This window comes from Pezoporus wallicus, unplaced genomic scaffold (assembly GCF_028554395.1).
Source record: "Pezoporus wallicus isolate ANWC-B61680 ecotype Strahan unplaced genomic scaffold, APGP_CSIRO_Pwel_v1 contig_736, whole genome shotgun sequence".
Lineage (NCBI taxonomy): Eukaryota > Metazoa > Chordata > Aves > Psittaciformes > Psittacidae > Pezoporus > Pezoporus wallicus.
This window is the reverse complement of record NW_026639744.1, coordinates 828,924-854,606: the sequence shown is the minus strand read 5'-3', so window position 1 is coordinate 854,606 and position 25,683 is coordinate 828,924. Positions and strand designations below refer to the sequence as shown.

The window sequence follows — 25,683 nt, the reverse complement described above, 5'->3', positions numbered from 1 at the left end:
CAGCTAGTTGTCTGCCAGGTTCCCAAGATCCTTCTCTGCAAAGGTGCTTCCCAGGCAGTTAGCCCTCAGCATGTACTCCAGCCCGGGGCTATTCCTCCCCCATTGCAGGACTTTGCATTTCCCCCCACTGAACGTCACAAGATGCCTCTCAGCTCATTTCTCCAGCCTGTTGAAGTCCCTCTGGGTGGCACCACAACCCTTGGATGCATCAGCCAATCCTCACAGCTTGGTGTCATTTTCAAACTTGCTGAGGGTGCACTCTGGGCATTCAGGTCTCTCGTGAGGATGTTAAACAGTATTGGCCCCAGTACTGACCCGGGGTACACCATTGGTGACTTGCCTACGACTGGCCCTTGAGCCACTGGTCAAAATGCTCTGGACCTGGCTGTTCAGGCTGTTTGCACTTACTTGTAACCCATTCATTGTTAGCTTGTCTGTGAAGATGCTAGGCAAACAGTGTCAAGAGCCTTACTAAAGCATGTCTTGGAAAACTTTCATACTCTGTAAAAAATTGTAGCACACTACAGTTGGAATAATTGTATGTATTTTCTTTCGAAACTTGTAAATCTTTTTCATGGTTTTTTGAATGCTCAGTATAAAAGATGCTAACATTTCGGCCAATTTGCTTCATGCTAAAGTTCTTGTGAAATATTTTTTTTTTTTTTTTTTTGTTATGCTGAAGTAGAAATGCACTGCAGTTGTTAAAATCTTATATGATGACTCTTGTTTTTGTTGAAGGTAGAAAGACCAAATGGTATCAGGTGCAAAGTTATTTACACCTGGTGTTAGGAAACTCTTTTAGTGAAGAGCTCTTCACAGTGATGTCTTGTCAACAGCTAACATTGCCTTCTGACACATGGCTTGTAAAGACGATGGGAAGCCGCACTGCTCATCGTAAAGCCAAGGAGATCTTTTAAATTCTCAGTCTTTATGAGATCAGTACAATGCTCTTTATGTATCCACATGTGCATTTAGGTGCTCTTTTCAATGCCATTATGCTAAAATTTTCAGAAATTATGTTAAATTTTTAATATCACAGTTTTTTGGAACTCTGTGTAAGAAATCTTGAAATGATTCAGTTGGTTTGGATCAGGGGGTGGTTCTTGCTGAAATGAAGCTCCTGGGAGACAGATACCCAAATTTTAAGCTTCAGTTGAAAAATTCTGCCTCAAACAAGTTGCTGCTTTTTTACGCTAGTGGTTGTTAAAGTGCTTTGTAGAGGTGTGGCAGAGTTACCTATTAGGTAACTGGAATAGAAGGTTCCTTGATTATTTCTTTCTATCGAAATACATTTAGTACCTGAGATCTGAAGGAGTTTAAGTGTAAAAGACTTAAGTTTCTTTATTCATGTAACTTGTTATGCATACGCGTGTCAGCTGTCCTTTAATCTAAATCCTTTTACCTTTCTCTAATGTCTTTGCCTTCGCAGGTTAAATACAAGGAGAGTATTGGGAAAGGAACTCCAATTCCTGATCTTCCAGAAGTGAAGCGTGTCAAGGAGACACAGAAGCACATCAGTTCGGTAATAGCCGATATTTTCTATTAACCTGTATACTCGGAGAGCTCAAGCTCCAGCCTTTGGTGGTGTTTGTGGGTATTTTTTTCTGAAAAAAAGAACAGCTCTCTTAAATCCCTATATTCAGCAGCAGATAGTTTAAATATATGAATTTTTGCAGGAATCATTACAATCAGCCATTTCCTGTATTACTTTTCTGACCTTTTCTAAACACAGAACTAGAAACAAAAAATACCAAGATGTCTTACAAATTAGTCTGAAAAAATGGATCAGCTAGACAGAACTTTGTGGAAAAAATAATGGGAACCTTTTTTGTAGTCGCAAAACCCTAGTGACCGTTGTAAGTGAAAGCAGTATTGGCTCTTCCCTTACCTAGGGGAGTGTGGATTTGAAAGCACAACATGCTTCCCTCATTTGGCACCATGGCTGCTTTACTTTGATCTCTGCATACAGAATTGAGTCAGGATATGGTCTTGCAATTATTGGTACTTTCTGCACAATGTTTTTTTCAAAAGATTCTTCATTTTTTGAACCTTTTACATATTTTTTTTTCTCATGCTGTGATTGATTTATTTTTGTATTTTTTCATTGTTTCAATCATAGCAAACAGTGTTCTTCTGAGGTTTTTTCTTTTGGGTTTTGGTTTTTGTTAACCTTTTTTTTAGCACTGCCTATGTGACTCTTAATGAAAAATGCACTTTTTTTTTTAATCAAACAATTACAAAACAAAGCTAATAATATGACAGCTAAAACTCTATTGTTTTTTCTTACTAGAGACCTAGACTGAAGTAAAATAGTACTGTTTGAAACAAACAGTCACAAAAAGCAAAAAGAGATAGAGCCCACTACAGAGTATTTTTGTATTAAACATGTCTATAAAAGGTTGAACTATTTGTTAACACCATAAAAATAGCTTCCATTAGTGCTGACTGCCTGAAAAGTAATACTGTTACATTTCCTAAACTAAGATGGAAAGAAGAGCCTACCTACCTTTCATGCCAGGTTAGCAGAAGATTTAAACTTGTGTCCTACTGAAATGAAGTATTCCATTGACTTCAGTGGGTTCAGGCATTGAACACAGACATTAAGTTCTTTGCTGAGCTCACACAGCAGACATTAATTTCTTTGCTGAGCTGTTGGCTGTGCTTATAAAGATGTACACTGAGTAAAATAAATTGTGCATATATTTATGTATAATCGCAGATTATTATTTACCTGTAAACCAGGTAAATTATCTGTCCAAATATACTGTAGTTATTATGGCAGGAATGTGATCTTCTCACCTTGCTGGGTGCTTGTGTTCTGCAGGTGTTGTACAAAGAGGACCTAGGGACAGGTATCCCAACACCTGTCACTCCAGAAATAGAGAGAGTCAAACGCAATCAAGAACACATTAGCTCGGTATTTAAAAAAATCATAACGGCTTATTTTTGCATAACACCCTAACATATAATCTGTTTTTCTTCAGCGGGTTGGAATCTCACCCTTCTTCTGTCTTTTCCTTGGCAACATTTTTAACTCCTTTGTATTCCACCTGTTTGTGTTTGAACTTTTTTTGATGATTTACAACTTTACATGTTTCTTTTAAGAACCAACCTGGAAGTAGCTGTGAAATTAACATGGTGTTTTTCTCCATGTTTGGTTTTCTTAACTCTTTATCTTCTACTGTCTGTAGTCATATATAGAATAATCAACCATCAGCCTCTTCCTTAATATTTGCCTCTAGAGCAAGTGTGAATTAACTAAGAAGTGACCCTAATGCTAAACATAACTCACAAAATAGTCAGATTTAATGGGTTTGCCTATGTAGAGTGTTTTGGGGGTTTTGTTTGGTTTTTTTCTTTTTCTTGTTTTTGTGGAAACTTTCTTGTACCTCACAGGTGTTATACAAAGAGGGCTTAGGGACTGGCATCCCAACATCGGTTACTCCAGAGATGGAGAGAGTCAAACGTAATCAAGAGAACATTAGCTCGGTATTGCTCAATAAAACAAACCCTACCATTTCCAATGCAAATCAAGTCCCTTTAACTCCTCCATATTACGTTTTTGTTTCAATTATTTGTTGAACTTTGAACAACCCTTTTTTAATCAAATCACTAAACCTCTGTCAGTATCCTTATGTTTTTTCACTCAATCTAACTTAGTGGTCATTAGATTGTACCAGCTGTGAGATCCTAACCTTGTTTACTTAAAGCAGTTAAGCAGTACCTTATTTTTCTTCCGAGTGAAATAGTAGTAGTCTGAGTGATATCATTCTCCTCTTCAATAACAAAGTCAATCCTTCTAACAGTCTTCAGACTCCCCACACTGGGTGCACTGCAAACGAAAAATGAACTCTTAACCCTTCCTGAAGCAAAGCAACCTAATGTAACTTGTGTGTGCTGTCTCTTTTCCTGGTTTTGCTGGGGTGGGTGCTTTAAGTATCCTACAGGTCTTTGTAAGAAAACCTGGGTGGCATCATCGTATCACTGCAGTATGAAAAAAAGAAGACTAAAGTTGCATATATAAGAAAAGACTACCGTAGTAATGAATTCTGTCCAAACTGTTTCTACTCCTAACACATTCCAGTCAAATGACCATTATGTCATTATTTTGTTCTGTATTTGTTTCAATTAGAGTGACTTTCAAGTCAGTTTGACTCACTGTGACCCAATTCAGTCATGACAGATAGGAAATTCAGTCCTGACTTGAAATTAATAGGAGAGTTCAGACAAGCCACTGTTGTTAAATGTTTTGCTATGTTAATTGTCTCTGAGGTCGTGGCAGCTCTCTGTTATGCTGGTGAGCTTATTTAGAAGTCTTAGAGGCAAAGCTGCTTATGCCAGATCTTTTGTTTGAGTAAAAAAACCTCCTTTGCAAGTGAGTTTTCAGGTAACAGAAAACTCCTGCAGTTCTTGCTGGCATTCCTTGTGTGCCCCCAAGTGAGATGACAACAAACTTCACAGTAATATTAGCAGATTATTTTCATTGAGGTTTTTTGCTAGCCTTTGAACAGGGCTGACAAAGCTCTATTTTTCATATTTTGAAGTTTCACTATGTTAAATTACTTGTCTTCTCTCTCTGTCCTCCTCTTTTCCTTTCCTTTCCTTTCCTTTCCTTTCCTTTCCTTTCCTTTCCTTTCCTTTCCTTTCCTTTCCTTTCCTTTCCTTTCCTTTCCTTTCCTTTCCTTTCCTTTCCTTTCCTTTCCTTTCCTTTCCTTTCCTTTCCTTTCCTTTCCTTTCCTTTCCTTTCCTTTCTTTCCTTTCCTGTTGTGTTTTTTTGTTTTACTTTTTAACGCTCCCTGTTGTGGCACAGGTGTTGTACAAAGAGGGGCTGGGCATTGGAACCCCAGTACCTGTCACTCCTGAGATGGAAAGGGTCAAACGCAACCAAGAAAACTTTAGCTCGGTATTTTTTTCCTCATTTAAGAAAAAAAAAGTTCCCTGTAACTATTTAACACTTGTGGATTTTCCGCTTCCTCCAATTAACCTATAAACATAGAAACATCCCCTTTCTGCTGTTATATATTTTAGTCATTGTATTTTATATACTTATTTTTTTAAATATTTTTGTTATAACACTTGATGCTTCATGTCCTTGAATTTCTTTTTGGTGAAGCTTAAGGCGTTTTGCATTTTTAAAAAACACTGGGGTTTTTATTTGCTTAATTCCATTCCTCTAATGCTTTCTTATTCTGTGGAAGCATATCTAAGGATTAGGATACAGGTTTCTAGCTATGAGAAGACTTCCTCTAAATTTACCATACTTGCTAACTGGTTTATACTTCCTAATTTTTCCTGCTTTCTGGTATATTTATTTGGCATAAAAAGGATGTGTGTTACCTCCGTCAAGTACAGTTGGGATTTTTTTGGACTTAACTTTATTTGAACTCCCATGTTACCCTGCAGGTGTTGTACAAAGAGGATCTGGGGACAGGAACCCCAACACCTGTCACTCCTGAGATTGAGAGAGTCAAACGCAATCAAGAGAACTTTAGCTCGGTATTTTTTTTAATTTGAAAAGCAGCATTTTCCCTTTTAATCTATTTGCAAATAATTTTAACACACACACACAAAAAAACCCAACCCCTCTTGTATTTCCCTGTAACCAGTTTACACAAGAAAGAATACCCTGTTCCCCGTGTTTTGACATTTTTTTGCCTCTGTAGTTTGTTACTTTGTTTTGATTGGATCATCTTACTAATAACTTTTAGATTCCATTTTCCCATCTTCCTTTTTACTCTGAACATATTTATTTCTCTTTAATATCTGCTTTTGCTTTTGTTAATCACTTCAATCCTTGGTTGTTGGGTTTTTCCCCACCCTGGTTTTACCGCATATAAAAACTAAACTATTTATTGCCTGATACAAATCAGTGGACATGACCTCAGGATAACAGTGCTCTGATACATGCCAGTGTAACCTGTGCTGATGTTTATGGAACTGGTAAATGAAATGAAATTGATGTCTTTATTCCTTCTGCATTGTATTTGATGCCGCCTTCTTTTCTTGAGTCTTTCATGTTGTTGCACAGAGAGAGTGGCCCAAATCTGCAGCTGCTGTAAACCGCTCTAGATTTGTTGGGACCACAGGTTTGCAGGGTAAAAAAAATGAGTTAGTAACATTAGCCTGTTTGTCTGGGTGATAAAAGTGTCATGTATGATAGGAAAGCAGTAGCAATTACGATTTCTAAGGTACTATTTTCACACATATACCTTTATTATGATCATGTCTCTGTATCCTTCCTGTAATATGCAAGCTAGATTCTGTGATGATAAACTCTGGATGACGAGTACTGTTTCACTCAGGGAATGGATGACTTTTTGTTGAAGGGTGGGTGCATGTGTGTACAGAAAAGCTTCTAGGAAGGTGGACTACGACCTAGTTTTCCAATGGCTCAAGTACAGTCAGGAAAAGTTTTGCCTCACTGCTGGGGAAGAGATGATAATATACTTCATTATCATTTATATAAGACTTCAGTCTTCTAATTATTCACCAGTTTTAAATGTCCACCTTGAGAAGCACTTCAGTCAGGAAGGTATTCTAGCATTCTAGTAGAAGTCATACTGATTTATCAGTGTGTAACTCTGTCTTCAGAGTTTTAAACTAGTTTATTATTTTTATGGATCTTTTTAATCCCTGTATTTATTCTGGGCATCTCAGAAAAGCATCTCTCATGTTCTGCATGTTCTCTCAGCAAACAGAGTGGTACTGTGGTTTGCTTGTTCCTTTTTCTTTTTTTTAATGCAGCCATGTTGCCCCGCAGGTGTTGTACAAAGAGGATCTGGGGACAGGAACCCCAACACCTGTCACTCCTGAGATTGAAAGAGTCAAACGCAATCAAGAACACATTAGCTCGGTATTTTTCAATTTGAAAAGCAGAAAATTCCCTTTTAATCTATTTAAAAATAATTTTAACACAACAAAAAAATTTTTTTCTTTCTCCTATAATCAACTTACACCAAAAATAATATCTGGTCCCTTTGAGATCTTTTCTTCCTCCGTAATTGTTACTTACATCTTTCTTGTTCCTCTTTTTTTATGACATCCTCTTAATAACTTTTAATTCTACCTTTCCTTTCAGCTTGATTATAATTTTTTTCTTCTTAAAAATACACTGTTTTCCTTTTCTTAATCACAACAATCCTTACTTTTGTTTTGTGTGATGCTGTTTTGGTTCTTTTTCCCTGATTTTACTTACTTTCTATATGAGAACTAAATAGTTCTGTGCCCAGTACAAATCCATGGCTGTGACCTCAGTATAACAGTGCTCTAATACACACGCTAGCGTCATCTGCTGTGATGTTTATGGAATGAGTAAATGAAAGAGAATTGATTTCTTTGTTCCTTTTGTGTTGCATTTGATAACTTCTTCATTTAGGAGGTCTTTACTGGTCTACTGTTACACAGACAGTTTTTCTATATAGCTCCTGAGAAGCAAAGAGAGAAGGTATTCTAGGTTCCGCCCAAAAGGCATTGTGGAGTGTTAGCATTTAGCTGTATAGTGTTGAAAAGCATTTTAATTTTTCTCTTTTATTCCAAGCTTTGGCTAGGAGCAACTTTGAAAAACATTCAGTTGGTTTTCTCACAAGCTGCGTGTTATTGTCGTTTGCTTGTTCCTCTTTTTGTTTTTTAATACAGCCGTGTTACTCCACAGGTGTTGTACAAAGAGGATCTGGGGACAGGAACCCCAATACCTGTCACTCCTGAGCTTGAGAGAGTCAAACGCAATCAAGAACACATTAGCTCGGTATTTTGTGGAGGAAAAGTAGATTCCCTTTAACTCCACTTAAATGGAACTTCTTAACATTTATTAAAAATGAACAATTCCACTCCTTACTTCCATTTAATCAACTCATAAAACATCCTTTCTTCTTCCCTATATTTTCCAATGTTACTGACTTACCACTTCATCATATATGTGATTATTTACATTATCCTAAGTATTTTTAACCATTTTGCTCCCTCTTCCAACTTTTATATGTGTTTTTTTGTTTGTTTGTTTTCTTAAATCCCATAATTTTCCTTTTTTAATGCTGTTATAGATGGAAGGGGGTGGTGGTGTGTGTCTGACTTTCTGGCAGGTTTCAGTGGTGGCTAAAAGCCCTCCTCCGCCATGAAAATGTATTTGATGTTAGAGGCTTTTGTGTTGGATTTGTGGCATCTGCTAGGATAAAACCATAGATCTTTTTGCCTCCAGACCCTCAAGGTGCAATCCAGCCTTCATTGCTTTCAGGGGTAGCTTTGGAGCGCATTAGAGCAGACTGAGCTACCACAGTTTCAAATATTTGACTTCATGTTGGATGTAATTATTATTGAGTTGTGATTATGTTCTTGGATGCTTCTTGTTGCTACACAGGTGTTGTACAAAGAGAGCGTGGGGACTGGGACCCCCACTCCTATCACTCCAGAGATGGAGAGGGTCAAACGCAATCAAGAAATCTGTAGCTCGGTACTTTGCTAAGAAAAAAAAAGTTCCCTTTATTTAAAAGAACATTTTAACAGTTTTAATAAATGGACGCTGTAACGCTAGTTCCAAAATAATGTCAGCCATAGCTCTAAAGCAGCTTACAGAAGTGCTTATTTCTTACTCACATCTTGTGTGGTTTACAGTGGTGACTTTAACTTGGTAAGAGTTTTTGTTGTTTTCCAAGAGTGATTTTAATATCCTGTTCTAATCCTAAAATCACTTAACAAACTCCACTCATTTTCTCTGCAGTACTGACATTCTTTTAAAAAGAAAAATTGTAATTTACATGTTCATGGAATCCTCAACACGTCCATATGGTATTTTTGTGGTCTCATTTATGCAGTACTTATACAAGTGTGTGTATATATATATATACTTACATACGTATATGAGTGATCTTATGTTAAAAAGCCAGTATGCTAAACCCTACTTCTCTAGCAAAATACTGCTAAGTACCTTCTTTAAAAATATATGCACTGCGTAGGTCCTGAGAAAATAAATACAAGAAAAATATGCCTTGGGCTTGAATTTTTTCTATGGATAGCTTTTTATTTATTGTTGCTTTCTTTGGCTCCTTTCTTATGTCTCATAGGTGTTGTATAAAGAGAACATAGGGAAAGCAACCCCAACACCTGTCACTCCCGAGATGGAAAGAGTTAAACGCAATCAAGAAATCATTAGCTCGGTATTTTTAACAGGAAACCAGTTCCTAAGGATGTGAATGACGTGTTTAATATTGTAACTGCAGCATTTAGTAAGCTGTGCTTTCTAACTTCAGAAGACAAATCTGTCGTGTAGCATAAACCTCCTACCTTCTGTGCTGACAAACAAGTGATACCTTCTTTTTAATCATGTCTTCTATTTAACACTGTCTGAAGCAGGATTTTACTAGAACTAGGTTTGCCTTTTTTTTTTTTTTATGGATATAATCTATGTGCAAATTTTTTTAACCCTTTCTTACTACAAGCAGACAGTGTTGACTCCATGCAGGGTCCACTTCTGCATTCAAGTGGATTGATGGCAAAGCTCCCATTGCTTCTTTTGGGAGAAGCATTATGCCCCAAGCCTAACCCTTTCTAAGTGTAATGATTCAAAAGCCATGTTGTATGTTGGTTTGGTCTTGTTTTAGTTTTTGGGTTTGGGTGGTGTTTTGTTTTTTTTTGTGATGGTACCTTTTAAATCACATTTGGATACTCCCTTGTATCCTGTAGGTTTTGTACAAAGAAAATGTGGGGAAAGTGACCCCAACACCAATCACTCCAGAGATGGAGAGAGTGAAACGGAACCAAGAAATCATTAGCTCGGTACCTTAAAATAGATATATTTCTTTTTTTATCTTCATGCTTATATCTTAATAAAGTAACACGCTAACTATCTACTGAAGATTGATTCTAATTTAAAAGATAGGTATATTTCTTTCTGCCATTTAATTGCTCCTCTCCTAAAACAAAATTACTTTAGTGTTAACAGTTTGATCCAGAAATTTAGGCCTTTTCTGCAATGTAGTTTATGTACCTGTGGGCTCTATCCAGACAATATTAAAAGCTTAGCAACCTTTGTTGAAGATATTCAGGTTGATCTGTCTGTGCAGTGTTTGAGCTTTCATTGGCTTCTCAGGGATATTTGACTTTAGCAAACACAGACTAACAGGAAACCAGTACTCCACCCTAAAACCCCCATGTCTCAGAGCCATGTGAGACTGCATTGCTCTGACATGTGACTTGGGATGCCTTGACCAGAATGACACAAAAGGAACAAGGCTGTTAACTGTTCTGGGTGGTGTATCAGCAAGGGCTTTTAGGTGGCCTCGTGGTTGGGGGAGATAGGTAGGTGTAATTGTGCAGCGATACCAGACACCCATCCTCAACACCCTTCTGTATTTGTCTGCCCAATATAAGTGTGACAAGACGACTCCCTCCCAAAAGGTCACAGATTGCTTCACATACAGGCAAAACATCAGGTAAAGCATTTCTTCACTAGTTCTCTAGGTCCATGGGCAGCTTCCCCAGGCCATTGTCAAAGTTATAGCTGGATAGAGCCTGTCTTTGTTAACCAAAAAAATAACAAGCTTTCCTTTTACAGTTTATTTTTCTTACCCTTCCTTACAGCAGTAGATGTTTGCCTTTTGTGCAGTGCTGTGTATCATAATCAGTTGTGACTTCTTTTGAAATTTGATAACAAAGTAATAATTTGTGTTCAAATCCTTTTGATTGGGGGGGTGTGTGTGTGCAGGGTTAAGATACTGGATACATCTTCTGTATCCCACAGGTGTTGTACAAAGAAAACCTGGGGAGAGCAACCCCCACCCCTCTGACTCCAGAGATGGAGAGAGTCAAACGCAATCAAGAACACATTAGCTCGGTATTGTCTGAAAGATGTAAAAAAGGATATGATAGAGCATTTTTTTTCTAAATAACTTAAGTCTGCCTGGTTTTAACCAACCCTCTAGTTTTCTTCCCTCAAACATAGAAAGTAATTTCTTAAAATTATATTATTTAAGCAATTTTTTTGTGAATTAACTTTTTAATACTATTTTCCCTATGACCCTTTTATTTTTTTCTGTCATAATGAATGGTGTTTACTCTAAACCCAGTAATGTTACAGCTTTTAATTTGTACATTTGTGACTTTGAGTTACTTTGTGCTCTGTAGGTTGTATACAAAGAAGGCTTAGGGAAGGCAACCCCCACTCCGGTTACTCCAGAGATGGAGAGAGTCAAACGCAATCAAGAACAGATTAGCTCGGTATTGAAAGAAGACAGACAAGCACCTTATATTAAAAATAACCACTCTGAACAAAACCTCCACTTCTAACTTAGCCTTATTTTCTCAGTTTTCCTTACTTTCGCCTATTTTTCCCTTTGGTTTTTACCTTTTGCTCTAGCAAATAACTTTTTTAGATGCTTTATTTCCCAAGATCTTTTCTATCCCTGCAGTGATGAGTATGCTTAATCAATAACACCATTTACAGAATGAGCTATGACTTACTCCAGTCTGATTTGTGGACACCTTTTTGCACACTGTAGGTTTTGTACAAGGAACATCTGGCAAAAGGAACTCCAACACCAATGACTCCAGAGATGGAGAGAGCTAAACGCAATCAGGAAAACATCAGCTCGGTATGTTCTATTCAGTCAATACATGACAATATTTTTAAAAGTAACATTTCAATCCTTGAAATCCTTACTCAGATGAACAATGCAGATGTTAACATGACTACCTAGCTACCTAGTTTGGAAGTATGAAGTAACCATACTAAAATAAAATCATTTAATGCTTGCTTTTTACTTTCCACAGCAGCTGAGCAAGTCTTTCTGTGTGATTAGCTGCTTTAGTTTGGAGGGTATTTTTAAACAACAGTTGAATTTCAAATAACATATATTACCTTCAAGTCTTGCAAATATGTTCTGGTTTTATTGTCTTACACTGCATGGCATATAAAATGATTGCTCTTCAGTAACAGTATGCTATGTTAGATTGCTGATGTTCTGTATTAACACATGATGAATCTGGAAATGGCCTTTAGGCCCTGTTTTACTAACCTGTTACTCCAGAGGCAAATCCTGAAATACCCCATTGTAAATGTTTATATACATAAGATCATAGGAACTTAGGTTTGGGTTGGAAAGAACCTTAAAGACCATATAGTTCCAATCCCCTGCCATGGGCAGGGACACCTTCCACTACACCTGGTTGCTCAAAGCTCCATCCAGCCTGGCCTTTAATTTTGTCATGGCTTGATAAATCCAGTAATAAACTATCTGCAGATGTGTAAAGAAGTATGATGTGACTGTTGTAACAAAAAAAAAGAAACCCTACAAACCCAGTAAAAATTATGGCATATCAGTGAAAAATGCAGGTCTAATTATGTTGTATGTTCCACACTGGTAACTGCCAGTGAGGTGCAGGTCAAATATATGAAAATAGTACCTGGACCACTATTACTGCATTATAAACTCTACCTGTTCTTACAAGGTTAAAAAGACAAGGCTCTTTTAATAAGAAAAAAGGAATGTTTGGCATCAAGGCCAGAGCTGTCCATATCTCATATAATTATGAAGAATAATTTTGTTTTGCATTCTAATGTTATTCACCAGTATAGATCCTGCTGCTTTCCCCTGCCCCTTCTTTGCGAGGTTGCTTCAGTACAGCTCATTCCTCATGACGCAGTAGTTTGGTGCCTTGTTCTCACTTCCCTTTTCTCATTTGGCAGGTTCTTTATTCAGACAGTTTCCGAAAACAAGTACAAGGCAAAGCTGCATATGTACTGGATACACCTGAGATGCGGCGGGTGCGAGAGACCCAGAAAAACATCTCTACAGTAAGACCATTTATAGATGTATTTCTAACTTGGCAAGTGATGTAAATAAGAACATAACCTTGTTGCTGAGACATTCTGGGGTTGGCAACCTGAGCACAATGTACAGATACCAAGCCTAGTTACCCAAGTAGATTAAGTGCTAAAGAGTGACTGCAGGAGAGGGGTGTTTGGGGTTAGGCTCTCTCATTGTTCCTGGACTAGAGAAAACAGAAGTTCTAAACAGCAGTGCACCTCTCTACTAGAAATTTACCTGAGGTGAGCAGGAATAAAAACTACTCATCTAAGCTACAGAGAACAGACACTTCATTTTAAATTGCAGGTGAAATACCATGAAGAGTTTGAGAAAAGCAAAGGTAGTTTCACACCTGTAGTTACTGACCCCATTACAGAACGCGTGAAGAAGAACATGCAGGACTTCAGTGACATTAGCTACAGGGGCATCCAACGGCGAGTAGTGGAAATGGAGCGAAAGCGCGTGGACCAGGATCAAGAGACTCTCACAGGTAAGCAGAACCTAGGTTTTATAACAATTCAGGTACTTCATTTACACAAAGCACAAGCTGACCGGGATGAGTTGTAGCATTTAAGATTAGCCGCACCAAATCAAACTTATCATTAGTTGAAGATGATGTTTTTATCAGTCCATTGCAAAAATAGCAGCTGTAAATCGTCTGTCATCTGCCTGTCCCATTCTGCCCAAATTTATTAACGTAATGCTGGATTTACATCTCTTACATTTTTAGTTTCCATCACCATGCATACTAGAGAAATACCTCACTGATGTAGATTATGTAATAAATAAATTAAGAATAATCTGTGCTATAGGTTTGAGATTTATGATGACATATACTGCTTGCCCTTTTCTGATATGCTTTTACTCCTTTTTGGGACAGATGTGCTGCTCAAGTTCTGAAAGCTGCTTGAGCTACAGCATCTCCTCAGAAGATGCCCTTTTTCTTGCAGGTCTTCGTGTGTGGCGCACTAATCCCGGGTCAGTCTTTGACTATGACCCAGCAGAAGACAATATTCAGTCCAGAAGCTTACATATGATCTCTGGTTTGTTCCATAGGCTGTAGTGCTGTTTGTGCAAAATAGGTTTTGTACTTGTGCAAATCCAACCAAGTAAAGCCGACAGCTTGGGGACACTAAAGTACAGGTTCACGCTCCACCTGTGCAAGAATGCAAGTGTAGTGTTGTGTGCTGACTTAAACAGAGACAAGATTTCAAATGTTACAGAGGGACACAGTTCTTGTGAGAACTGTTAACTAGAGGAAAAATTGTCTATGGCTCCTCCTCAGCAGTATACATATATTTGTGCTAGCTCCATGAATGCAGCTAGCTGTTTAATATAGCTCATTTCTCAAAAACTATGTTAATCTTATATATAAGTGATCTAACACAGGCATGGAGAGGGGTGTTCGATCCACAGATAGCATGATGCAGTGGCTTACCTGTAACGTGCGCTTCCTTTTTAAATAACTAAAAATACTGTTCCTCAGTTACCTTTTCGGTTTGTTTAAGCTCCTTTCTTGCTAATTATTTGAAGTGCATCCTGAATGATAGAAACCACAGTCTTCGACATGGCTCAGCTCTGTCAACTGATAAGGAAAGCATGGGATAATTGAAATAAAAATTCTGGAAGCAGCTACCACTAAAGGGAAGGAAGTGGGAGAAAGAAAAAAAAACCTGAATATTAACAAGGACATAACTGTGCCTTTCTGAGTAGAACTTCAGCATGTTGCCCATAGACTTTTAGAATGGCAAATACCACTGAGTAACCATAAAAATACTGTGATTAACTCACATGCTCTTTTCCATGAACTTCGTACAATACACTAACCAATCCTGCTTAGCGTGTGGGCCTGTGTCAGTTTTCTACTCTAAGCACAACTTCGGCAGCAACAGTGGAGAGCTTTGGGTATTTCTACAGAATATGCGTGTGTGTATATACAAAGTAACCTATGTATATGTTTGTGTGTGCATGCATGTACATATTTATATCCACATGTATTTTTACGTGTGCATCTCCTTACAAAACGAAGATGTAAATTGGTTCCCCCTGCTTCCTCCTTGCAGTCCAAGCCCAGCGCCGAAGCCGGGAGCACTCCCGCTCTGCCAGTGCCTTGAGCCTCAGTGGTGGCGATGAGAAGTCTGAACCCTCAGATGGTGTGGATCAACATTTATCCTACTACAGCAGTGGGGGCCTCTTTGCCACTACAACAGGTAGGAGGAGAACAAACTTGCTACGTACTTACTGCCCTATGGGGACACATAGTATCCAGGCCATCTGGTGGGGAAATGCTGGACATTGGCTCATGTTGAGTAATCCCTTTAGCCAGGGAATAGCACGTAAGTACACCTGCAAAATGTGGAGCTATGGAAACAACCAACAGCTGCAAAATTGTGTTTCAGATTTGACCCACCTAATGACCCACCCATGGTCTTTATTCAGAGCAACTCTGACCTTACTGCCAACTGTGTAATAAACAATACAAACTTTATTTTCCTTTTGTAGTGGGCTACAAGCACACTAAAACCATAGAGTTGCCGCAACAACGGTCATCGTCAGTTGCTACCCAGCAAACGACAGTATCATCCGTTCCCTCTCACCCATCTACTGCTGGGGTAAGTAACACCGTTCGGTTGTACTAAGACACACATTCCCGGCTTACTGCAGAAGTTCATACGAGTACCTGCCAAAAGCGCACAGCCCCGGAGGTCTTCAAGAGCTGATGGCGTATTCTCCACATCATGCCTCAGACCATGCTTCCAAGACCAAGTTGGCCACAGGCTACTCACTGGGCCGAAGCTTGGTACAAACCCCAGTGAAGGTGTAAAGTCATTGGAGTGGGACAGACCCTCCCCTGTTCTTGAAAACTTTAACACTTCTTCCTACTCTTGAGATTGAGTCTTGGAGAAGCTACATGAAGATAGGTATAGCATTGTCTCCCCACAAGATCTGCTGGGAGGCAATAACTTAAAAGTTATGGCTGGAGCTACCTGGAGCCAATAGCTGCTCAAATACACTACAGACATGTTCAGCCTCAGTGTTGCCAAAGCACAAAGGCTGTAACCCAAGGTACTGTGAGACCTGGATAATTGAGGTATTTATTTAGCTATTGAGAAGAAATGTTTTGTGATCTGAAGACAGGAGATTTTGGCCAGGCAGATGCTGCCATCAGAAATACTGTTAAGAGTACTGAAATAAGTTGAAGCATAACTTGCCCTTAGCCTGCTTTTACATTTTTCTCACCAACAATGTCCATCAGTGCTGACAGCAGGACTATAAACATGTCTCCTTTTTTTGCCCTCTTTTCTGCCCCCTTTCTTACACCTGACAGAAGACCTACCGGGCCATGTATGACTATATGGCAGCTGATTCTGATGAAGTTTCCTTCAAAGATGGTGACACAATTGTAAATGTACAATCCATTGATGAAGGCTGGATGTATGGCACCGTCCAGAGAACAGGCAAGACTGGCATGCTGCCAGCCAACTACGTAGAAGCTGTCTAAACCCAACCGTATCTTCCCATAAAGCGCATCAGCATGGTATGGACTCACCGGCTCTGCTCAAGACAAGAGCCTTAGGAAAGGGTTTGTAAAGCTTTCTCCAGAGTGCCTTAATGTCTTCCATGTTGATAGCGCCTTATGAACTGTGTGTGGGAAAAAAGTAACTGCAGAGCAAAATACTCTTGAAACATCCTTCCAAAACGTATTTGAAAATTACCTGTAAGCACACTACCAGGCACTGCTCAGAACAGTATTTCTTCCAATGCCAAAAAACCCCACAACTACATTTCTAAAATATTGCCTGGATCTTTCAAGCACCACACACCATCATGCATTTAACTATGCCAGAACACAATCCAGCTCAGTGTCTCCAAAGTTTTCCACACGTACTTATGACTAAGATTACCAAATATTACTTTATTCATTCTCTATAGAGAGAGTATTTTCTTGAGCTATTCTAAAATGTTTGAATTTGTTCACTTCTTTTCCATATAAGCAATATTTAAGCTTAGTATCTCAAACCAACATTTATCTGGGGTTTGGGGGGGTAACCAAACCCCAACCTGAAAGCCTCTCCTTCTGCTTGCTGAGCTCTTGTGCATGTGATTTTCATGCAACTGTTCTGGGGTCAAAAGCTGTTATTACCTGTAAATTAGTGCCTAAATAAAGCTAACATTTCTGCAGTGTGCGTGCTTTATTCACTCATGCTGTAGAGTGGGAATCAATCTCACAGCAAACTGGCTTTGTTCAGAAAACTATTAAAGGAAAGAACCCAGGAGGCGGTGGAGGATACAACAGCCACAAGAAACTGAGGGTCTCTGGATGAAGCCAGACAAGTTGTATCGTATCATATCTGAACACAATGGTTATTGGCTTCCTCTACTGAAGCAGCTGGTGCCAGCTGGTTGCCAAGAAAGAAGGAAGTAAGAAATCACTGTATACTGTGTCCAGGATAGACTAAAGATTAAGAACAGGTCAGCAGCAGAAGGAACTGCAACATGAACTCTGAGGAATTCAGAGTTCAAAGGGAATTCATGACATGTCATGGTATACGCAGCCAACTTGAGAGGGAAACGTCCTTCCTCGATGTGGGATTCAGGATTGCTGCCAATGCTGAAGGAAGTTTGTTAGTTAAACAAAGATGTTTGTTAACACCCTTTCGAGATATGTTAGGAAGATCCTTATCTGTGCAGAGCACTAGGCACTAGAGTTGAACAAGCCTGAGGAGACAGAGCTGGAATCAAAATAACATTTTCAAGAAACCAAGAGAACCTGCCGACAACTCATCTCTGGCACTGTTCATGTCACAGCCCCAAGGCACCTCTTTGTCCCATTTGCTGTCTTCATGAGGTGCATGAACAGGGCAAAGAATATTGAGAGTTCTGATGACAAGACACTGCCAGGTCCTCAAGGACCTGCTCCTACCTTAACGCAGTTCAGCTCTCCCAGCTTGTGGATCCAAAGCAATGCTCAGGGAGGGCTAAACACAACGAAGGGAAAAAACAACAAACCAAAACCATACCATTAACAAGTTTGGGAACCATCTGCTCTTTTATTTGTCCATGTGTAAATTCTAAAACCAGTTGCAGCAATTCCTTTCAATAAACATTCATTTTGATAGCTACAGAACACTATATACAAATCAGATTTCCAGAGTAAAAACCGAGAACTCTCTCTGAAGGTCTCTGAGAAGCAGCAATGCATTCCACGCAATTAAAACTCAACATCATAAATTATTAACCAACATTTGCTGTAAGTCTGTACACAATATACAAAGAGATCTTGTCAAATTTATCCATTTCCAAAAGAAAGTCTTCTCTACAAAAGGAGAACTGCTGCAAACAAAGAATATGGGGAAAAGCCTGAGAGATTCTGCAAAGTCTCTTGCCTGTAAGGGCACATTTCATTATCAGCTTCTTAGTGTGATTCTTAGAAAAATACATGCAAAAATAGACGTCCCCTGGCTGTCAAATGCCAGGCTCCTGGACTGTTGCTGGGGTATGGAATTAAGCACATATTATCTCTATACAAAATGGTGTGCTGAGAGATTGCTGCTCTCTGTCAGGGTTTCAACAGCTTCAGAGGAAGCCAAGAGGGGTAGCAGGCGAGTGGAGCCATGAGATCAACCTCTTACCGAGTACCACGAGTTTGTAGCAGTAAGAACACTTCAGATTTGAAAAAAGTAACTACTCTGTTGGTTTGGTTTCACAGTCTTTGCTATTGCACAATTTTGTCAAGTTTTCTTTCACTACCCGAAAGAAATATGCATAGCAATACAATACAAATACCTCTAATAAGGAATAAGCAATCCCACAAATTACAACAACGAATAAAAAAAAACCCAAAACCCTAAAAGCAAACAACCCACAAAAAAAAAAAAAGGGGGGGGGGGATGATATGCACCTAATCCGAACTTTCATGGGGTGGCGACTTCCAGCGAGACTGCAAATTCTTCATGATACAGTTTGTCATGCCAACAAGTTTTTCTTGCATCTCAAAAAGCTGGCTGCCTGAATAGCTGTGAAGGTCTTCAGTGCTCAGCTGAGCAGCAAGTGCATCAATCCGGCTCATCAGATCTGCTGCGGGATGGTCATTTGTATTCACGACAATGGGTTCAATCAAATCTGAAAAGGAAGGACAGCAGGGCAGGGCAGTCTGCTAGTCTGCATTTAAACCTAGGCAGAGTTACGTTACAGCTTCTTTTGTACTAAATAATATATTCAAGCAGTCTATAAAGTATTTGTCCCACACAAGAGCTTCTGACAGATGCAGCCCTCAGGACTCCACCCTACCCTTCTTTACCCTATGTACAATAAAACTAAGGATAGACATGAAAGTATTTGATTCAGATACTGCCAGTGCCAGATGAGTTATCCCAAGGGCCAACTCTGACATAGGCAGCTGAGAAGTTACCGATCAGTTCTGTTTTCTAGGTAAACAAATGGTTCAGGTATCTTGTAGGAAGCACAAATGTCGGTTTCCTCTGAGCTACCAGGTCAAACTCCAAAAATACATGGGAGAATTCAAATGAAAAGCTAGGCAACCAACTCCAAACTGGGTATCCAGGGAATTAACCCCCTCCTCTTCCACTCCCTCCAGATGAGACACCACTGAACTACCTCTGCTTCATCTTGCTTGTTTTTGTGCATGCCCAGAAGCATAGCAGTTACTACACCATTAAACAGCTCAGGACAGAACATGCTGGATTCAGAAACTTAAGTACTTAGAGCCCTGCCTAATTGGTTCTTTTCATGCTTATGCAAGCTTATTTAGAGAAAACCAGCATCCTTCCCTCAAAATATGTAGCAGGCTTTAAAAAGCCATTGCCACAGCACGTCATAAAGTGGCTACCTCAAACACCCATCTAAGGTGCTAATATCTGTAATAGTTAAAAAAAAATCAAATGGTCCCATTAGGAGAATGAAAGCAGCAATACAGCGGAAACACCCCAATCCTAAGCAAAACCTGGCAATATGTACCTGTTGCAAGTTTTTCTTCATCTACAGAAAGAGATTTATCTTCTATGTTATTTATGGCCTTTTCTGTGTCTTCAAGCACTGCCATTTCCTCAAATCCTCGAGATTTTACCTGAAGAATTTTTGGGAAAGAACAAAAAATGCATTTTCAAGGAAAAAAAAATACATGGTGGGGCATGTTTTAACCTCATAATAAATACAATCATTATTCCTGTTAATAATATTGTAGCCAAGTCTTCTGTACCTTAAATTCCCAGGTGACTGTGACAGGTAGAGGTTAACGTTTTAAAGTGCTATTTCTAATGGGGAAAAAAGCCTGTTATTCCTCATGATGGATTAGCAGTTCATTAGGCCAATACTTGCTTTTTGTGTACTAAAATTAAACTTTACCTGTTGCTCGTGATAGCCTTTCAGAGCTCTTTTAACATTGGAAATTTTCGGAGAGCGGATGGGAAGAGTTTTGATTTCTGATGCTGTCAAAGTACTCAGATCACCCACTGTCTTAATGTTCTTTGCTCGAATAAGCTGCCCCAAGCCTCTGGCACTGCAGCAGGGGAGAAGGAAAAATGGATTATTATCTGGAATTCAAGTTCTTTCTGCCTGGCATGGTGGGGAGAAAGGAATCTTATATGAATGCTGGTTCACATTCACATAAGTGAAGGAAAAAACAAGATGCAAACGATGTCCTGGCTGCAGAGGCACACCCTTCTGCAGCTTATCCTACATCCATCAGTGACTAGCATTCTAAAGCCAACTCGCATTTAACAGGAGTGAAATGAAAAGGAGCTGAACACCCTAGCCACAGCCGTTCTGAGCAACTCCCACTGCATGTCTATAATTTGTCATGATAAATTACCAAAATTCAGGCTGTAACTCAAACTAGCTGAGCACCCAGCCTTTCTGCATTTGAAATGTAGGGCTTTTTCCAAAATCTTGCTTCTCCTTCAGGACACAGAAAGCTCCAGCTGCTTTGCTGCAGATGATCACTAAGATCGGTCTGCTCTGTCATGTGAAGTGGAGAAAGCTTCTGGTGTTCCTGGGTATCAGCTTTTCATATTCTTACAAAAAAGATGACCTGAATAATTCCAAAACAGTTAAGTCTCTCCTCCACAGAAATAACCTCTCTCCTTTAAAAAAAAAACCTGGCAAAAAGATGTCTCCAAGTTATCACATTTTGCATCAGAAAATTTGGCTTTGTAGGTTTGGTAAGAATTCTGTTTCTACTGAACTGTCATCTTCAAAACCAACAATCCACTTACCATATGTTTGATGTAATCTGAGGTAAAATTACATCCACTGGTGCTTTGCAGCCAACTAAGGCAGGATACATGCGTTCCATGGGGCCAGGCAGTGACTCCTTCGTCATTTCTGTGATCTTGAATAATACAGAAAAAACATTGAATTGGCTATCACACAACTGAATATGGGAAAAAAATAGAAGAAATACATGAACCAAAGCACATCTTACTAAACACTTCTTTGAGCTCTTAAATTTAGGGTTACGAGATCCTGGGGACAGAAATCCTTTGGTTGGAGTGGTAATATGCTGGGTAGAAAAAGAGGAAAAAGTATCTCTCAGGATCGCAGGAATTCAGTTAATTGTAAGATCCTAGCTATCTAGACCTCAGAGTGCCCTTGTCTTCAGAGAGTAACAGGAAGAATCATGCTAAATCAGTTACAGCTAAACCTTACATCATCAAGGTTTCTTACCCATACTGATTCCCTGCTCTTACAACTGTAACACACACTAAGGCAACATTACCAATGACAAACAAGAACTGTGAGTACTTGCGATATACAAGAGTAATACAATTTACCTTGGCCTGAATATTAGATAAAATTTTAAGACTTCGGGAAGATGGTGAAGAATGGGATCTAATGACTGGGCTTCTTCTATCTATGTCATCTGCCAGTCCTTCTTGATAAATTGGATTTGCAAAAGAGACTCGACGGATCTGTTTTTAGAAAAGAGAAGTAGTTTTTATAGCGTGAACACAAACCACCACACTCTGGGGAAGTAAGTCTGAGGAGACAGAACAGCTCCATTTGAAATAAGTCATTAACGTTCTTGAATGACACAGATAATGTTTCAGTGAGGACAGGAAGTGGCTTTCTCACTGCTGAAAGGAGCAGCACATGCCTTTTGCTAAACTGCTCAAACCGTGGTGGCAAGACCCTTATTACAGCAGCTCTGCAGTGATGTGTCACACTGCAGCCCAAGCAGCAGCCCAGACTTGGGCTCTGTTTTGAAAATGAAACTCCTCACCCTGAGCCCTGTGATGAAACAAGCCTGTCAGGGCTTGCACATTCCAAAAAAGAATTCTCTACGTCTTCAGCGTAACATCATTTACAACAAAAAATACAGTCAATAATTCAATGTATTTGAAACTCATTACACTCAGGTACTGTTACATGCCCTGATTATGAACCGAAGGAACTGCAAGCATCACATCATGAATCACACTGTAATACCTTATTAGGGGGTGAAAGGGAATCATCATCTTGATTTCTTTTTACACCTCTCTTTAAAATACTTGTGGATGGAGAAGCTGAAGGAGACCACGTGCAGCGTCCTTGCACACCATTAGGGCTTTCATTAACTACGGCTAAAGAATCATCATCTTCCAGCTTCTGAGGTGAATCCACAATGCTATTTTCTACTGCATCTCCTTTGTCCAAGACTGTATTTTCAGGCACTGTAATTTCAGTTTCCTCTAATTCCTCCTTTATCTCTTTATCCTGATTAATACACATTTCTCCTACAGTATTCTCATCTGCTTCTTTATCGCCCCAACTGCTTTCTTGCTCATTCATGTGTTTTTTCTCAGGCTTGCTAACAAATAGTGCCTCAGGTATCTCCTCCAGCTGTTCATTCAGACTGGTTTCTTCTTCTTCTGTAGCTACTGGTTCTTCATTTTGATTCCCTTCAACCAGACTGCTTCCTCCAGGCTCCTCTGGCACACACCTGGGCAGACACTGTTCAGTTTGGCCATCCTTATCAGCAGGTTCTTCTGTTTCTACTACAGGGTCAGTGATTTCACCTGCTACACATACTCGATTTTCTAGATCCTCCTCCATTACAGAGCTCTTTCCTTCCAGGTTATCCTCAGATGATCCCTCTCTTTCCAAGTTAAAGGCACTAGGTTCCTTAGGAAGATGCACTGGAGTGCTCATTGCACAGGGTGCCATGGACAACCTCTTGTCCAAATCTGAATTACTGGACATCTCTGATGTATTGCCAGGCGTCTGAACTGGGGTGATTTGGGGCTCACTTGGTTCTGGAGTGTTCTTATTTTTTAATTCAGTCAATGACGTTACTTCTTGCCTTGACTTTTTATGACAGCAGCTACAGCTCTTTGGTTTTTTCAGCCTTTTGCTTCTTTTGTGGTGACACCTGGGTATTTCTGAAAAGGAAAGATCACCACCTGAAGCATCTGGTGTGGATACACATTCAGGCAGAACAGTTGCGTGACAGTCCTCTACAACTGTTTGCTTCACAACGTCTTCACCTTTTTCTACTGCTTTCAAATCTGAATCAGCTACACACGGGTTGGTGACCGATTCCATCAGTGTGTGCCTCTTGTTCTGTTCCACATTCTTGTTCTGCACACCAGATGAATCTTTCGAGATGGCAGATTCCACAGCTTTGCTAGCATCTGTGGAAGTCACCTGGGTCTTCGGGTCACATGGTTCAGATGTCAGTGCAGCATCTGTGCTGACTTCACAGCTCAGCTCCCCTTTGCTTCCTTCCAACAGATCCTTTGTTTCATTTCTTTGGGAAGACACCTCACGGCTATGGCTTCCTGGCTGTAGATCTTTTAATTTACCTTCAAGAAAATCACTTCTATTTTTCACTTTGGCCGATCTCTTCTTCCTCGTGCTTTCTTCCTTGGCCTCAGAGCCATCAGCCTCTGAATTTTCTATGCTGGAAAGCAATCCTTGTGAAGCACTTCTTGTGTGGTATCGTGGGCGTTCCAACTTCTGACCTGCTGTACTTGAGCTATAGTCTTGACTTTCTGTTTCAGTCTTCGAGTTCTCTTCTGACCTAATAGCACTCTTGTCCACTTCCTCATCAGGGCCTGCTGAAGCAGGAGACTCCTCTGAGCTGCAGTCCTCTGCAGTTCTCTCAGGTAGGTTGCTTTCTTTATTCGTATTTTCTGTAGCCTTCCCAGAAACTGCTTTCTGCTTTTGGGATAAATCATCTTTAGCCTGTGGTACCTTCTTTTGCCCAGGTTTTTCGTTGTCTTTACATCTGTCTCTCTTTTGGTGGCCATCTTCCTTATCTTGACTACCTGCTGTACCTTCTACAGTTTCTGACCGCCGTCTTGAAGAACGTCTTAGTGTTTTCTGACCAGAAGACACATGTGGAGCCTGACTGTCATCGCCTGTGACCTGGTCGGATGACACAGTCATCTCTGGGGGTGTATTTTCTTTAGAATCTGTATCTAATGCCTGGGTCTTTTCTGTTTCTGCTATCAGATCTTCAGCTCTTTTAATTTCTAGTTCTGTAGAATGGAGAACTTGGGACTGAGCAAGAAGACTGCGTTCCATGTCTTCTACTGCAGAAGACAGATTACTTTTTACACTTTTTGAAGCAAAAGACTCTTGTATGCTTTTCTCTTGTTCTGACCTGATTAATGACTTGGACTGCTGATTCCCTTGTTGATCCATTTTACTCTGTCTGCGAGTCAGCCTTCGTATTGCAGTAAATATTTGTTCTGTTTTTGTAGGCCTTTTATTTTCTTCTCCAGATTTTTCTGGTTTAGCACTAGTCTTTTCCTGTTTACCTGCCACAGAAGCACCTCCGGATGTCTCTGATACACCACTCAATGCTGAAAGGCTGAAGGGTCTGTTCTCTGAACTACCAAATTTCTCCAAAGTAATAAAAGACTGTCGTCGGCTTGCAGGCTGTGGTGTTCCAGAAATTATGTCACTTGAAGTTGAACTGTTGCTGACATTTGAAGTGTTTTCATTCCCTGATAAGAGCTCCTTTGAAGCTGCTTCCACAGTACTTCCTTCTGATCCCTCTCCAGCTGACAGCTCCTCCAAAATCATCCCACTTGTCTCCCTTCTTGATTCTTCCCCACTGTTTAAAGTTGAGCTCCCTTCTGGGTGAGCAACAGGTGACTTGTTCACACAAGCAGCATTCTCAAGAAGATTATCTGATTCATTGGCGCATCCTTCACTCTTTGCATTTTCTTCCTGTCCCAAAAATATAAACAGCAAATATTGTAGCTTGGCTATGGATAAAATATTTAAAAAACTGCCCCGGTGGGATAGAAAAGAACAGAGCCAAAGGGGATTCCAAACCACCCTTCTTTCCAATACTTTGGTTATCTGTCCTTCAGCAGTTATGAAAGATAAAGACTGCAGTTTGTTGTTTTTTTTAAAGCTATTTAATCCCAAAACATGAAGAACCGCAAAAGCGTTTTATGTAGGTTTTGCCAGATACTAACAAACCTACTACTCAAACAGGTTTTATGAAAATTCTGCTATAGTTCACCTACTGTGTGTTCGGAACAATAGCTGCTTAAAGGCAACTCCTCTCCTAATGGGGATTAACAGAATCATAGAATAGTTAGGGCTGGAAAGGACCTTAAGATCATCTATTTCCAACCCCCCCTGCAACTTAAAATTTCCAAAATCTACTATTTAATCCCCTTGAGGCCCTTACAATTTCATGCAAAAGAAGTTCAAAATGTGGAAACTTAGCAAAGCTGTTCAAAGTGTGGTCTGCTAGAATAACACAGAAATTAACATTAAGATTTTTAACAGTGAAAACAGTTCCAGAAAATCATCATGCATACCAAAACCCATCCACTAGGGAAAAAAGTGTTATGGAAGAGAAGGCAACAGTGCTGTGATTACTGAATCATAAGACATACAGCACCGGAGCAAGTCATAGTAAGTC

The 25,683-nt window shown here is 39.6% G+C and overlaps 2 protein-coding genes across 21 annotated transcripts in view; one reads left to right on the top strand and one right to left on the bottom strand.

The window, feature by feature from the left end:
- Window positions 1-16,979, top strand: part of NEB (nebulin) — a 124,703-nt gene extending 107,724 nt beyond the window's left edge. For 4 of the 18 annotated variants that reach the window (XM_057415572.1, XM_057415556.1, XM_057415557.1 and 1 more), the window contains 19 exons: window positions 1,430-1,522; window positions 2,825-2,917; window positions 3,397-3,489; window positions 4,811-4,903; window positions 5,404-5,496; window positions 6,761-6,853; window positions 7,652-7,744; window positions 8,354-8,446; window positions 9,057-9,149; window positions 9,676-9,768; window positions 10,733-10,825; window positions 11,116-11,208; window positions 11,490-11,582; window positions 12,677-12,784; window positions 13,104-13,287; window positions 13,748-13,840; window positions 14,861-15,007; window positions 15,300-15,409; window positions 16,126-16,979. In XM_057415572.1, coding sequence (XP_057271555.1) covers window positions 1,430-1,522; window positions 2,825-2,917; window positions 3,397-3,489; window positions 4,811-4,903; window positions 5,404-5,496; window positions 6,761-6,853; window positions 7,652-7,744; window positions 8,354-8,446; window positions 9,057-9,149; window positions 9,676-9,768; window positions 10,733-10,825; window positions 11,116-11,208; window positions 11,490-11,582; window positions 12,677-12,784; window positions 13,104-13,287; window positions 13,748-13,840; window positions 14,861-15,007; window positions 15,300-15,409; window positions 16,126-16,299 — 2,025 coding nt within the window. In that variant the 3' untranslated portion in view covers window positions 16,300-16,979. The remainder of the gene's footprint in view (window positions 1-1,429; window positions 1,523-2,824; window positions 2,918-3,396; window positions 3,490-4,810; window positions 4,904-5,403; window positions 5,497-6,760; window positions 6,854-7,651; window positions 7,745-8,353; window positions 8,447-9,056; window positions 9,150-9,675; window positions 9,769-10,732; window positions 10,826-11,115; window positions 11,209-11,489; window positions 11,583-12,676; window positions 12,785-13,103; window positions 13,288-13,747; window positions 13,841-14,860; window positions 15,008-15,299; window positions 15,410-16,125) is intronic. The other 14 variants (XM_057415569.1, XM_057415567.1, XM_057415575.1 and 11 more) reach the window with 9 other exon arrangements.
- A 1,712-nt stretch (window positions 16,980-18,691) lies between these two features.
- RIF1 (replication timing regulatory factor 1) overlaps window positions 18,692-25,683 on the bottom strand; it is a 34,393-nt gene continuing 27,401 nt past the window's right edge. Inside the window, exons 29-35 of one of the 3 annotated variants that reach the window (XM_057415619.1) lie at window positions 22,245-24,974; window positions 21,590-21,727; window positions 21,241-21,318; window positions 21,032-21,147; window positions 20,163-20,316; window positions 19,776-19,884; window positions 18,692-18,920 (exon numbers count right to left, since the gene is read on the bottom strand). In XM_057415619.1, the coding sequence (XP_057271602.1) occupies window positions 18,700-18,920; window positions 19,776-19,884; window positions 20,163-20,316; window positions 21,032-21,147; window positions 21,241-21,318; window positions 21,590-21,727; window positions 22,245-24,974 (3,546 nt within the window). In that variant the 3' untranslated portion in view covers window positions 18,692-18,699. Of the gene's footprint in view, window positions 18,921-19,775; window positions 19,885-20,162; window positions 20,317-21,031; window positions 21,190-21,240; window positions 21,319-21,589; window positions 21,728-22,244; window positions 24,975-25,683 lie in introns of all 3 variants that reach the window. The other 2 variants (XM_057415620.1, XM_057415621.1) reach the window with 2 other exon arrangements.